Raw genomic sequence first — 14,769 nt, forward strand, 5'->3', positions numbered from 1 at the left:
TTTTTTTTATCAAAGAACCACATGGCTTCACTTTGCAGGACCTGGTTCTTTATTCCTGGATCAAAAAAAAAAAAAAAAAAAAAAAAAAAAAAAAGAAAGCATTTTTTCTCGTAAATTCACAACATTAATATAGTAAATTCTAAATCCCTCAAAAACTGGCCTTTAGTTCACAGTCACACTGAAGAACAGTAATGATTTAAACCCAGATCATTTCTTTCTTTCCTTCCTTCTTTCTTGTACAGGTATGTTTTTTTTCCACACAATGAAAAAATTATTCCATAGAAGATATTATGGCCCTGTAAAGTAAAAACAATAATCTCTGGAGATATTATAGGACTATCACAGTGTTTTTTCTTGTTGTTGTTGTTTGTTTGTTTGTTTGTTTGTTTGTTTTTGTCCACTTCTGATATGCAGCTTTCACATCATTATAAATATTCTTGAGCAGGCCAACAGTAAAACGTGTGAAATATTCATGAACTTTTGTTTACTCTTCAGGAAGTGTAAACTGTGAAGAGACCGAGCAGCTGTTTTGTAGCTGGACGCAGCCTCACAGCTCCTGTTGTTGTTGTTGTTGTTGTTGTTGTTGTCCTCTGCAGTTCAGCCAAACGGCCGCTGGGGGCGCAGCGGAGCTCTGTTTATCTCGGCCGTTTCCCTCCTTTTCCAGCGACAACGGCTCAACCCAGCACCTGCTGCCTTCATAGGCCGCTCGGAAATTTCAGCTTCACATTTAAATGAGCTGACTTGATGCGTGTATGACAGACGGTTTTATAGCTGCGTTTTATTCACAATATATACATATTTTTTTTTTATTTGACAGTGATTTTTTTTTTCTTTCACAAACGAGGGTATGTTAGAAGAAAACGTAGTGTGTGCAAAGTAAATAAAATGTATTGGTATAGTACAGGAAAACAATAATTATATAAAAAAAATAAATGCATGTAAAGGCTAAGGAATGAGCATCTGCAGCAAAGAATGTGAGGTTTTTGGTCTTCAAGCTGTGATATAATCTTTCTTAATGTGTCTGTTATGGCGATAACTACAGTTAAGTACATGTTACATAACTTAACTGTCAGCTGGTTTTCTGTAACCACAATGAAAAATGATTACAAAATTCAAACTCCTTCTCCTTTGGGTTTAGGAAATGATGTAAGACCCCTTCACTGTGAGCATTTCAGAGTGTACACATGTTTGCGCTGGTAGAATGAAGAGGAGAAAATGCACAGTAATATACAGATATATACATAAAACAACCCACAGCTATAAATTGCAGTACTTTCATTGTGGTGTTCACCAAGTTTTTACTAAGATTTTTTTTTTTTTTTTTTTTTTTTTTTTTACTGTTAATAAGATTTAGAACAGGATTTTATAAATGTGTTTGTTATGATTTTTTTTTTTTTTTTTTACTGAATAATAATAATAAAAAAGTTGGAAACAATCAAACTTAAGCATGTTGTGTTCACTTGTGGCAGGTGGAATAACAGTGAAATGTTTTGTTTTTAATTATTTCTTCGACCCCATGACGTCACCCGTGGGAGCGCGTGTCAGAGAAACCCTGATTTCCCGCCCCTGAACACCCCTTCGGTCTAAAGTGTTGATATTTCTGAGCGCACTTGAACGCAGCGGCTCGTTTGACCTATTTAACTGAGGCGCGCGGCTGAGCTCCGTTAAACTGAACAGAGATAGGGCAACACCGGAAACCAGGCAGTGACTCCTTCAAAATAATAGCCTAAACATCTCAATTTCTGCTGAAAAGCACAATCACCTGTTTCAATTTAACAAATAACAACAGTTACATAAACTCACCGTGGTTTCCTGAGGCTTAGAGTGCATAGTTATTAAAGTCCTTACCATACTGTCTTAATAAACAAAATAGTTTTATAACATGTAGAATTAGTTCTCAGCAATGAACTCACTAAAGTCAGTGATCAAAATAAAGCAAAAGTTGAAACGGTAATCAAATTGCATTAAACAATTTTTTTTTTTTTTTTTAAAATTAGACAGGTATTTAATAAGTAGCATGATTTATTACTGTAACACTTCACAGTAATTATGCTCAACACAGTGTATATTTGTTTAGGCTATAAACTGGTGTAATCAGTGTTTTAAAACAAATTAATTACAGATACAAAATATCTATCTATCTTTTTATCTAATTATGGAAATATATATCTGCATATCTATAGATAGATAGATATTTTGGTTGTAACACAGTGTTCACACAATGTATAGCCTGCCAGTGGTTCAGAGGCCTTTTTTTTTTTTAAGGGCCTCTGGAAAAACTTCCATGGTTAACTTCAGTTTGCTGTAGTGACCATGGTGAACTCGTTAGGGAAGGGTTAGTGAAATTTATGATTAAAAAAAAAAAAGGGGAATAAAACTTCGCTGCAAACGGGAGGAAGTTTGACACAGAGGGAGGGGAAAACGGTCGCTGGTGAGAGGGATTTATTTTGAAACTCGCGGCCGGAAGTCCCAGTTGTTCATCCCGGCTCGCTTGACAGCGGTTCCGCGTTGATACCGGAGAGAGAAACGAGGAGAAACAAGTTTTGGCAGAGAGCCGCCGCCGCAGGGAGAAAGCAGAGGAACATGGACATGAAGAAGAGGGTCTCCTTGGAGCTCAGGAACAGGACGCCGACTGACGTGAGTGTCCGACCGCGGGTCGCGGCCCCGGGACCGGCCGGAGCGGAGCGGGGCGGGGGGCAGGCAGGCAGGCAGGCGAGCACATGGCAGCGTGCATGTGGCTCCCAAAGTACGAAAACAACCTCAAATCATTTCTAAATCAACTCAAATCAGCGTCGTGTGTCTGCGCGGGTCCATAAAAAGACGCTTTAAAGTGCAGCTTGCGGTGTTTTCGCCGTCGTTTCCACGTCAGGCGGCGGATTCAGCGCAGTCATGCCGGACGTTACCACACGACACGAGTTAAACTTTAATGTTTATTTAAAAAAAAACAAACAAACAAATATAAACCAGTTTCAGAGCGAAGTGGCTGTGTTTAACTCTCTCTGATGATTCACGGCCGCTGCAGTACACCTCAGTGTCTCCTCGGGCCTGGCTAATCCCTGGAACCCAACCGAGACCAAAGTTTATAAAATGCGCTGTTTTCTGCCCCCGTGTCCTCAAAACGACCCGGAATTATGAATTCCCCTCCAAAAGGCTGAATCACCAGAGATTTAAAATATTAAACCGAGCCAACGAGAAGTGAAGTCACTGAAATGGATCCGGTTATGAAATGAAATGTCACTCAACCGCCGCCAGAATAGAAGTTCGTCTCAAACGTGTCAAGTGTAGTTTTAACTTGGTGGTTATGTGTGAAATTATGTTTGAGGTAAAAGAATAAATCAGAGTAAACGGGAAAAAGTAGACCTTATTAACTTATTAATGTGCTCATTTAAACTAAATATCGTGTGACGTTGTTTTGGTCTTAACTCCGGGGATTAGTCGGAGCCCGTGCCGTGCTAAGGGCGCGTAGCCAGCGGCATGCTAACGCGAGCTAGCCCCCAAAATGGCTCTCCATCCCCAGGCTTTTTAATGAGAATACCCGCATCTGTTAGCAACCGGAGCCAACGGGACCCACTCGGTTCTGTGTCCCGGTCACATTGAAGTGAATGGTTCTGGATGGTTTTGTAGGGAATAACGTGGTGAGTGTTTTAACGGACGCTTAGCCTGCGAGCTAACGTTAGCATCGTCACGTGTGCGGGGAGTTTACAAACAGCGCCTCGGCCCGCAGGGTTGCCAGGTGTGCGAGACAAAAGCAGCCAAACAGCGACTCAAAACCAGCCCCAAAACCCGCCCAACCGGGTATAAAAAGGGCCCCAAAAAAATCAGCCCAATCCCAGAACTCAAAATATGCCCATAAAAATCCATATATGTTGCTTTTAAAGTCCAACAGCGTTGCTATAATTGCAAAATGCACTATAACATCTATAAAATAACACCATAAACATTGAAGGCAATTTCCCGAAACAGTTATTTTCACCTATTTAATTAGTATATCAGAACTTAAAATATAATATGGGATACTTTGCTTCAGCTGAGTGGTGCTGATGATGTGATTGGTCATGTGCTGAGTGGCCTCACACAGCATTGGCATATTATTTGTCTGTGGAGCAGGTGACATATGTGGATAGTTTATATGCTGATCTGGCCCGGAGTCAGTTTGACAGGATTTGAGTATAAACATGGGTCATTCAAAATATGAATCTTTATTCATGACTGCCCAAATTTAACCCGCGGACAAAATTTGTTACCCGCGGCAACACTTAAAAAGTAGCCCAATTTGGCGGAAAAAACGCGGACTTGGCAACCCGGACCCGTTCCAACATGAAGCGGGGCAGGTCGCCTTTCCGCCGGGACGAGGACAGCGAACACCCCCTCCCAACCTGCGGACCTGGGAACTGATCACTCAGCCAAATATCTCATTATGTAACATCACATATGCACACATTCTGCTAATCCAGATTAAGGACGCCCTGGAAATTAGGGCTTTAGATTAATCCTTTTTTTTTTTTTTTTTTTTTTTTAATGTCTCAAATAATGAGAAATTCCTCCACAAGTGAGCAGAGCCCCAAATAAGCTCATAAAATCAGTTACCTAGTCTGATTAGCAGCCATAAAAATCCAAAAAACATAAAATTTTACAGTGATTTAAAAAAAAAAAAAAAAGTGTGCAAAATCTTTGCAACATCTAAAACAATAAATGAAAGTTGTCAAGTATAAATCGCTAAGTGACTCATAACGGTAGTGAGTGGTTCAGCAGCAGTGAAAATATCATTAGTGTGTGTTGTACATTTGGGGACTTTCCTGATTCGTGCAGGAACCCAAAATGCAGCATGGCTATGTGTGTGTGAAGATTTTTTTTTTCTTCTTCTTTTAAGGAAACTACAGATAAAAAACAGTAGCAACAATAGACAAAATGAAATATAACTATCAAATATGGCAAAATTAAATATACAGTTATCAATATTGTGGGGATGATAATTGCTGCTTTTTGATGATAATGTGGATATTATGACCAAGCAGGTAGAAGCACATGATAGAACGGGCTCATCAGTCTAATAGGTTCAGAAAACTGCACGCCTTTTACTGTAATGCAAATTTTAAATCCAGAAAGACACTTAATCCACATTATCATATCTAGTTTAGTCTCATATCACAGTACTAATATAATATCTATGTATTGTGCAGCGAGAAAATGATGCATGCGAGAAGAAACAGGAATGAACATCAAAGTAGAAAGAGCATAATTCTGATTAATGTCTGGGATTGTCACGTAGTGTTTCTAAGGAATATTCTCAGCTCTAAAGCGGGGATGGCGTGACGCCGCGTACAAACTGAAAACACCCTGAGTAGTTTTGATTTGACTGATGTGTTTCGGTCTCACCGGGCGGCTCTGAATTAACACGCCGAGTGCTGCATGCTGGGAGAATGCTTCATCACAGGGGTTTTTCCCTGATACAGAATGAGGTGGTGGTGGTGCCTGATCATGGGCGCGCACGTGCACAGTGCCTTCAACCGGCTCAAGCAAATGTTTCACAAGCAGTGTGTGTATTAAGAGTTCTGATTATATGGTTGAATAATGACAAATATCATTTTAAACCATAGTTATTTACATTTTAATGCGCCCTCTTCAACATTTTAGACTGGCTAGACTTTTAGACATCTCGGCATTTTTCTGGGGGCCCCTGAGAAACCCTCAAGGACCCCTAGATGTTCCCGGACCCCACGTTGAGAAGCACAGGCCCTGCTGTCAGATCAGATGAAGACAGGTGTGCTGGGCTGACCTGAACGTCTCATGAAGCCATTATAATGTTGTTATCCTGTTTCAGTGTTGATTTAAGTGATTAGTGTTGAGTCTGTCCGTCCTGGAGAGCGACCCCTGCTCTGCTGCTCTCCTGAGGTTCCTCCCTAGTTTCTCTCCCTGTTAAAGGTGTTTTGTTTTTTTTTTTGTTTTTTTTTTTTTAAAGGGAGCTGTCCCTTATATGGATATAGATTTACTTTATTGATCCCAAACTGGGAAATTATGTCACAGCAGCCTCAATAGAAACATAAAAAACACATTGTACAATATGCAGCAAATAGATAAAATAGAATAAATGTAAAATATATACAATAAAGACTATAAACAGTAAAAAATAAACATCTAACGATATGAAAATATACAGATGGTGCATTAGTTAAAACAGAATGAATATATTAAACTATAAATGTGTGTACAACTGCAAAAAATGTGTCAGTTTAAGAGATAGATGTGGCAGTACAAGAAGTAGAATATAAATAATAAATAACAGTAATATATAAAAAATATAATAGGCGGACAGAGGATGTCGTGTTGCTGTAAAGCCCCTTGAGACAAATTTATAATTTGTGATGTTGAGCTACACAAATAAAATTGACCTGATTTGACAGGATGTTTAACTGATCAGCTGTCAGACAAGTAGTTCAGCTTTTATTTTGTAATATAGTTTTTATTCTGACACTCCTAACTGCGACTGTCCTGCACTCTGACCCTCGTCCTCGGCTTCTCGTCGGCTTGTCTTACTTTCAGATCTGACAGATTTACCGCGTCTCATCAGTAACATGAATTACTGCTTTTACCTGCCTGTAATAAGTCGACACTGATTCTCCTGATTCTCCTCTTCCCGCCTCGCTTTGTGAAAGTCGCTGATCGTACGACTCGCCATGTCTGCAAAACTGAGAACACCAACCTGCACTGATGTGGTAATTTAAGAAACTTTTTTTTTTTTTTAAGGAACTGGACGTGCTCGCATGCAAAAGAAACAATATTCACCTGTTGCAGCCATGAAGAATTAAGTTAAGAATTAAGAGATCCTGACAGTGCAACGCTGGTTGGTGTTTCTCATTTAAAAAAAAAAAAAAAAAAAAAACAACGAAAAAAACAAAAAACAACCATCACCACCGCCACTGAATTCTCCATCAGGATAAACCCTGACTCAGCAGATCAAAGAGCCACTCGTCAATAACGTTCGATCGCCTCAGTTACGTACATGATGATGAACAAGTGGCTGATCCTGCGCCCAGATAACAGGCGGGGCGACATTCCTGAAGTGCTGCGCTGCCTTCAGGGTCCCATATAGGATCAGGAAAGTCTCCAAACATATAGAAATGGAAGATGCTGATTTCCGTGCCGTGATACATTTAAAAAGGGCATGTCAACGTCTACATGGAGCTGCAGTTAATAAATAAATGTATTATTTTTTTTTGTTTAAGAGCCATCAGCTCTCATATTGAGAGTTTAGAAAGCGTGTGTGTCATTTTGAAGCTGAAACTGCGTAGGAGCTGTGTGTGTGTGTGTGTGTGTGTTGCAGATGAGTTCAGTGGAGTTTCTCTTCCTGCTTCCTCTCAGGTCCGGACAGTCCTGGACTGGTTTTGCAGGGCTGGGAAAGCTTTTGGAAAGTTGAAAAATGTCAAAAAAAAAAAAAAAAAAAAAATCTTTGGGAGGCAATGCAGTTTTAAATGATGATGCTATATTTATTGTTTTTGAAAGTGTGAAAGTGAAATTTCGCAGGGCTGATTTGGGAAGAAAAATGCAGCAAAAACAAATCATGACTGAAATGCAAAGCGGTTTGAGCGTCAAGCAAAATAAATATTCAGCGTGACAGCGTTTGTGGAGATGCAGCTTCGTGCAATGCTGTGCAAGTTCAGTCATAAAAACTGGGTATGAAGTCATAGGAAAGTTTTAAAATGTGATTGTTAAGTCGGTGTGGGAGCCCCGCAGACAGCACAGTGTTTTCTCCTCTCACCTCCACCTCTGTCAGATCAAAAAATATGATGTGTGTGTATCGGGAGCTGAAGCTGTGTGTAGTCAGTTATATATCGAGTTATGTGTTTAGAAACATAATCACAGTTTGAATGTCAGCGAGCTGCAGCCCAGCATCTCCTTTAAGGCCTTGCTGTTTTGCTCAGATTTCCTCTCCTCGTCTCCTTGCCTCCTCGTCTCCTCACCGTGCCTCCTCGCCTCCTCGTCTCAGGTCCGGGAGCTGGTTCTGGATAACTGTCGCTCCAGCGGGACGATCGAGGGCATCACGGAGGAGTTTGTGAACCTGGAGCTGCTCAGCCTCATCAACGTCGGCCTGGTCAGCGTGTCAGACATCCCCAAACTGGACAAGCTCAACAAGGTGAGCAAATCAAGCGCACCCCGAACCGGATCCAGGATCTGGACGGTTTCAGGAAGGTTTGGAAATCAAAAGCACCAAAAAATGAAAGGGAATCGGTCCCAAACTAGGTCAGAATATTGTTTCTTTAATACAATAAACCCTCCGTTCTGACGTTTTATTGTGAAATATAAACACACATGTTTGCCAGTTTCCACAGAGGAGAGCAACATTTCATGCCAGCAGGGAAACAGAGTAACACAATAACCTGTGTGTGTGTGTGTGTGTGTGTGTGTGTGTGTGTGTGTGTGTGTGTGTGTGTCCTCAGTTGGAGTTGAGTGACAACAGGATATCGGGGGGTCTGGAGGTCCTGGCAGAGCGGCTGGTGAATCTAACGCACCTCAACCTCAGCGGGAACAAGTTCAAAGACATCAGCACTCTGGAGCCCCTGGTGGGTGGAGCTGGAACTGCGACTCGTTTTACCCGACGAGCAGTTTCTCCCTCTCTTCTCTGCTTTGTGGTGTTTTCGTGTGTTTGTCAGTAAATCCAGTTTTGATTCCCTCCATCAGAAAAAGCTGCCGCAGCTGAAGAGCCTGGACCTGTTCAACTGTGAGGTGACCAACCTGGGCGACTACAGAGAGTCCATCTTTAAGCTCCTCCCCCAGCTCACCTACCTGGACGGCTACGACATCGACGACTGCGAGGCGTCCGACTCCGACGGAGAGGGAGACGGAGTCGAGGACGAGGAGGACGAAGGTGAGCCGCCGCCTGACGCGTTCATGCTCCTTTTTATTGTAGTTTTGCATTTTCATTAGTTTTAGTTTTGCCTTTTTGTTTTCAGTGTCTGTTTAGTTATAATTGTTTTTTTTTTTAAGGTGGTTTTGCCAGTTTAGTTTTTTGAAAATGCTCAGTTTTAGTTGATTTTTTTTTTTTTTTTATTAGTTATAGTCCTTCTTTTTAATATGTGGTATTTATTTATCAGAGGAGAGATTGAGAAAGACTGCTTAAAAACTGGAAAATAAATTACATACGCACGTCAAGTTACCAGCCTTATGTAGGAAATAAACTGATAAAAAGTAAAGACATTTTCTCTATAGTTTTATTTTGTTCATTTTGTAAACTCACAATACAGTTTCGGTTCTTTTTGTTAAAGCCTCTTTTTTTTTATTTCAGTGTCAATGTTTTTATTTGTGCATGTTGACATATGTACACATACATGGGTATATACATATATCTATACAGATACACATGCAGTTCCATCACAGTGTGCTGTGTTTGGTTTTTCTTTGAACATGAGTGTACAAGTCACAGTAATAACTAAATACAGCTGTCCCTTGCTATAATGTGGTTCACCTTTCGCGGCCTCGCAGTTTCGCAGATTTTTTTTTAGTGCAATTTTGCATGTTTTTTTTTTTTTTTTTGCTGGACTTATTTTTCTACGAAGGTTTGAACTCAGAGTGTTAAACAAGAGAGAAAAGTGAGAAAATGTTAACGCCTGTCTGAGAAAAGTGTATAAAGTGTGTAGTGAGGGGTTTTACAGCCTTAAAACATCTAGAATAATTGTAAAAAATAAAGCTGACTACTTTGCGGATTTCGCCTATTGCGGGTTATTTTTAGAACGTAACTCCCGCGATAAACGAGGGACCGCTGTATATGATGTACGTGAAAATCCCTCACACCCTGCTCCTCGTCAGGCCACCGCTTTGGTAACTTTGTTAGTTTTGAGTCACAGATGTGAGATTAGAGTTGGTCAGTTTGTTCCTCTCTCTGTCTGAGCGGAGTGTGTTGGTGAGGGCATTAAGGCTCCACAGAGGAGGCGTCTTTCTTTTTCTTTTCATGAGGAGAAGCAGCTTCTTGACAACAACAAGGACTGCAGGACAGGAAACACGGCTTCTTTATTTCAGTTATTAAATCTTAATAATAAATCTTCAGCAAATCAAACCGTTTGAGCCTGGAAACGAGCGGAGGAAAGACGGTAACCTCAGATGACTCAGTAACCTCACATCTACATCCTGCTGGTTTCCTGTTTCTTTTTTTTCTTTTTTTTTTTTAAATCCTCATCTGCTCATTCAGCCGATAATGTAACCGGCCTGGTTTTTGTTTTCTGCCGTGCTGTTCTTTGTTTTGTGAGCCCGTTACTCGTCTTTATATTCACTCAGACGAGCTGTGTGCGTAAATGAACTCTGCTCTAACGTCGCCTGTGTTCTCCTGCATCAGAGGGCGAGTCCGAGGACTTTGAGGAAGAGGAGGAGGAGGACGAAGAGGACGTGGTGGCAGAGGAGGACGATGAAGACGACAGCGGAGACGACGAGGTCAGTCGAGGTTTTTTTCTCTTTTACCTGCCTTATTAAAATGAATGAAGCTGAAATGAATGAGACGTTTAATTCTTTAGTCGCTGCTCCGGTCAGAGGCTCTCCTCACCTCTTCACAGAAATATTGAGCTCCGTTTTCTCTCCACTGGTCACTTTCACTTTTAAAATCCCCTCGAATTTGCTCCTTGGTTTGTATTTTATTTCTTTTGCTCGTATCTCTCTTCCACATGACGCACAGGAGCGTCAGGGCTGTGTCATTAGTCAGAGAGAGTACTGTGGGTTTGTGGTTTTCAGTGAAATTAGGACGAGTGTGCCTCATGTTTTCACTTCCCTTAAAAGTCCCACCGTGGTTTTAGCCATCACTTCCGCTTGGCCGCGCCGCTCGCCGCCTCCCAGCGACCGACACCAGCGCTCAGATTGAAAAGCAGCAGAGAAACTGGACGTGGAGCCAGACGGAAGAGCAGCAGAGAAACTGGACATGGAGCGTCGGCGTCGTTACCGAACAGATCACTGGAGAGGAAACTCCCAAAAACATTTTAGTTTCTACCAGTGAATCCTTTCTGAGACCAAAGCCGAGCGCCAAAGAAACGATCGTTTTAAAAGCACTAGGGCTTAAAAAAGTTTGTCTGAAAACCAGGAGAAGCATCTCTGATCAGTCCCCGTAGAGTTTTCTTTTTAACCCTTTATAGGGCACTCATTGAAATACTTTGAAATTCAAAAAAACAACCCTAGACTGTTATTAGTGAACATGACATGACTTAATTACTTTTATAAAATTTTTCAAAAAATTTCATTTTCCTATAGAAAATCAAAGCCAATGAGATTGGTCAAGTGCCACAATCGAATGATGATTATTTAACTAACTGAGACAGGGGATGGGCCTGATATGTAAAATTTCTGAAATTACCAAAAATAGTCACTTGCCCGATAAAGGGTTAAGGACAAATTAAAAAAAAAAAAAAAAATTGTTTTACCTCGACAGTTTTGGCGTGAATCTTCATCTTCATCTTCCGCCTTTAATTTTGTCCTTAAAAAGAAAACTCTACGGGAATTTACTCAGGACATAATGAACTTACACTACCTATCTCTGCTCAGTGTTTTAGTAAAATAACTCCTCACTTTTGCTAAACTCCTGCAGCCTGGTGCAGAAATGACTGAGAATAAACTCCAGAAATGCAAATGAAGGTTAAAAACTGAGGGTTGTTCAATCAGTTAAATAGCAATAAGAAGGTTTCAGTCTCGCCGAGCCTAATCCATTCAGGGAGATTAAAATAAATCTAATAAAACCTTCCTCTCTTTCTCTCTCTCTCTCTCTCTCTGCAGGACGGAGAGGTGAACGGAGACGTGGACAGCGAAGAAGACGAGGAGGATGAGGACGAGGAAGACGAGGATGAAGGTTGGTGACTCACAGATGAGGCCTTTTTAATTTGGACTGAACTGAAACAAAATGAAAACAAGTTCATTAGTGTGGAAATATATTTGATCACTTCACAGGTTCTGCTATTAAATCAATAAAACCATGAAAAAGCATTAAAATAAACATCTCGTTTGACCAGATGAAGACTCGTCTCCGGTCAAGGGCGAGAAGAGGAAGAGGGACCCCGAGGATGAGGACGACGAAGACGACGAGTAAGACCGACGCAGACGCAGTGACCTCTGACCTCCTGCCCGGTGACCCTGAGACCCCCCCCCCTCCCTCCTCCTCCTTTCTGTGCAGCCTTTCCCACCAACACCTCACCACTCCTTCCTCTTTTTTATTTTTTTATTTTTTTTTCCATCCTTTCGACGCCCGTCATCCCTCCTGCTGCTGGCGGCTCCCGGCCGTTTACACCAAACCCCGCCTCTCGTTTTTCTTTTCCCTGCTCGCGTTCTCGAACCGTCGTCGTTTTTTTTGCCTCCTCCTCCCTTTTTCCCACCTTTCATCTGCACTCGTCTCCCAAATCCAGCGTTTTCTTTCTATCAGCAGCGTTAGAGCGGTGCGACTCGCTCGTCCGATGACTTCCGTTAATCAAACAAACCAAAAACAGAGCCGCTAACACAATAAATGTTCCGTTCCTGCAGTGTTTACTTCCCGTTGACGATGAACAAATAACAACACGTCAAATTCTGCCGATAAAAAATGAATGAAATGCAAATTTGGAGCGCCTCAGTGTTTAATTTACATTTATAACGACCAGGACGCCAGGTGATGAAATGAGGCTTTTTCCCACACAATAACAGGAAAGTTGAAAAATGTGTAGTGAAATGAAATGGTGACGTTATGATTTGACGTTATTCCTGTCAAAGCAGCTCAACTGCAGTGTGACATCTGTGGGAATCGATGCAGATTTCATTAAAATAAAATAAAAACTTTTCCTTTTCTTGTAATAAAATCCAGTTAAATGTCAGGTGAAGCGTCCTAACGTCCTGCCTGCTCATTATTTGGGGACTTGATGTCTTTCTCGTCCTCTGAGGAAAAGAGACAAACCTCCAGACGTGCAGGTGATGTGGTCGATGAACCGGAGCTGCTGGAGAGTTTTGGATCAGATCTGCTCAAAGGAAACAAACAAGGGCTCATGGGAGGAAACGGCTTCCTTCCTTCCTTCCTTCCTTCCCTCCTTCCTTCCTTTCCTTTCCTCCTTCCTCCACTTTGCGAGGACTTGAGTTGCCCCCCGGGTTCACCCCACTCCCCTTCCCCCTCCGTTCTCTGATGTCATCACTGTGGGACTGCACCAGCGGCTGCGGTGACATCATCGTGATGTCACGCGGCGGACGTCTCCTCGGCGCGGGGCGACGCTCGTCTCTCTTTTTGCCAACAGAGCTTTTTAAAAGAAATATTTTTTCAGAGGAATTGATTTTTTTTTTTTTTTTTTGTATTATTGTCAGGTTTATCAAGGGGACAGTCGCTCTCTCTCTCTCTCTCTCTCTTTTCGTCCTGGTTTTCTCTCCATCCGTCGCCCCTCCGTCACCTCCCAGCCTTCCTTCATCCCTTCTTCCTTTTCTCTTTGGTCTGTGGGGAGAGAGAGACGGCTCGTTCCCTTATCAATTACACTGATTAGTTGTGGTTGTGTTTTCTTTTTCTTTTGTTTTCTTTTTTACTTTATGTAAGTTAAAGCAAAAACAAACAAAAAAAAAAATACAGACAAAAATGGACTTTGTAAATAAAATCTTAACATTTTGCTCCCGGCGTCTCCTCCCTTGTCTTCTGTTTCTCTGTTCGCTAAACATGTTTATTTACTCTTTTCATCTGTTGTTGTTGTTTTCCTCAGTCCGCTTCCCCTGATCCATTTGCTCTCAGTCTCTTCTCTTTTTTTGTTTTACCCCTCGTGTGACCCCTGGACATTGTTGTCCATTTTCAAAATTTAAAACTCGCTCACCATCCTCACCAGAGTTGATTTTTGGTGAGGGGGTGTCATTCTGGGTGAAATTTCAAAATCTCAACTTTCATTTTTTGACCCTGTAATGCATTTTTAACCTATCCATGACCCTTAAGTGGACAAAAATGTCCATTTTCTAGAAAGTGACCACCAGAAGGTCATGGGGGTGATTTTTGGCAAGGGGGGGTCATTTTAGGTTAAATTTGAAAATCCCAACTTTCAGCATGAAAATCCATTATTTGGCCCTGTAATGCATTTTTATCACATCCATGACCCTTCATGGACAAAAATGTTCACCTGTCATTTATCCAATTTTTATTGTTGCTATTTGTACTTGCTGTTTCTATAGAGAGCAAAACCACTAAAAGGGGTGAAAGAGGTGTACCTTAGAAATAAATTGTACTATCTACTGTACTCTTATTGTTCAAGGTTTTCTGTGTTTATTGTTGTAAATCAAATATAATATTTTTCTCATGTTGAACTCTCATTTTGATTTTATTTCTAAGGTACACCTCTTTCACCTCCTTCAGGTGTTCAAAATGGCCTGGAAGGGGTTAAAATCTTGAAATCCATGTCAAAAATGATTTAGTGTAACTCCATATGAGTCACTTCAAAGATTTTGAGGATAATAAGTACAAATAGCAACAATAAAAACTGGATAAATGACAGGTGGACATTTTTGTCCACCAAGGGTCATGGATGTGATAAAAATGCATTACAGGGCCAAATAATGGATTTTCATGCTGAAAGTTGGGATTTTCAAATTTAACCCAAAATTACCCCCCCTTGCCAAAAATCAGCCCCCTGTGACCTTTTGGTGGTCACTTTCTAGAAAATGGACATTTTTGTCCACTTGAAGGGTCATGGGTGTGACTTTTTTCAAGGGTCATTCAAGGGTTAATTAATCATGTAGCGTGAAAAATTAATCCAAAATCCACCGGAAAGTGACCAGAGCTTAATTTTATAAAGACATGAACAGAGAAAAGGAGGACAG

At 41.2% G+C, this 14,769-nt stretch overlaps 1 protein-coding gene across 1 annotated transcript; it reads left to right on the forward strand.

Annotated features, from left to right (window-relative positions):
- Positions 1-2,462: 2,462 nt before the first annotated feature.
- On the forward strand, positions 2,463-13,582 carry LOC115376421 (acidic leucine-rich nuclear phosphoprotein 32 family member B-like). Its single transcript, XM_030075983.1, has 7 exons — positions 2,463-2,637; positions 7,985-8,131; positions 8,436-8,558; positions 8,677-8,863; positions 10,325-10,419; positions 11,743-11,815; positions 11,976-13,582. The coding sequence occupies exons 1-7, from the start codon at positions 2,584-2,586 to the stop codon at positions 12,050-12,052; spliced, it is 756 nt and encodes a 251-aa protein (XP_029931843.1). The 5' UTR covers positions 2,463-2,583; the 3' UTR covers positions 12,053-13,582.
- The last annotated feature ends 1,187 nt before the right edge of the window (positions 13,583-14,769 follow it).

The sequence above is a fragment of the Myripristis murdjan genome, chromosome 18 (genome assembly GCF_902150065.1).
Source record: "Myripristis murdjan chromosome 18, fMyrMur1.1, whole genome shotgun sequence".
NCBI lineage: Eukaryota > Metazoa > Chordata > Actinopteri > Holocentriformes > Holocentridae > Myripristis > Myripristis murdjan.

Excerpts from the sequence above, each read along its gene's own strand:
- LOC115376421 (XM_030075983.1), top strand. The coding sequence starts at position 2,584 with ATGGACATGAAGAAGAGGGTCTCCTTGGAGCTCAGGAACAGGACGCCG. Across the intron at positions 2,638-7,984 it reads GGAACAGGACGCCGACTGAC|GTCCGGGAGCTGGTTCTGGA; the intron begins GTGAGTGTCCGA and ends TCCTCGTCTCAG. Across the intron at positions 10,420-11,742 it reads ACGACAGCGGAGACGACGAG|GACGGAGAGGTGAACGGAGA; the intron begins GTCAGTCGAGGT and ends CTCTCTCTGCAG.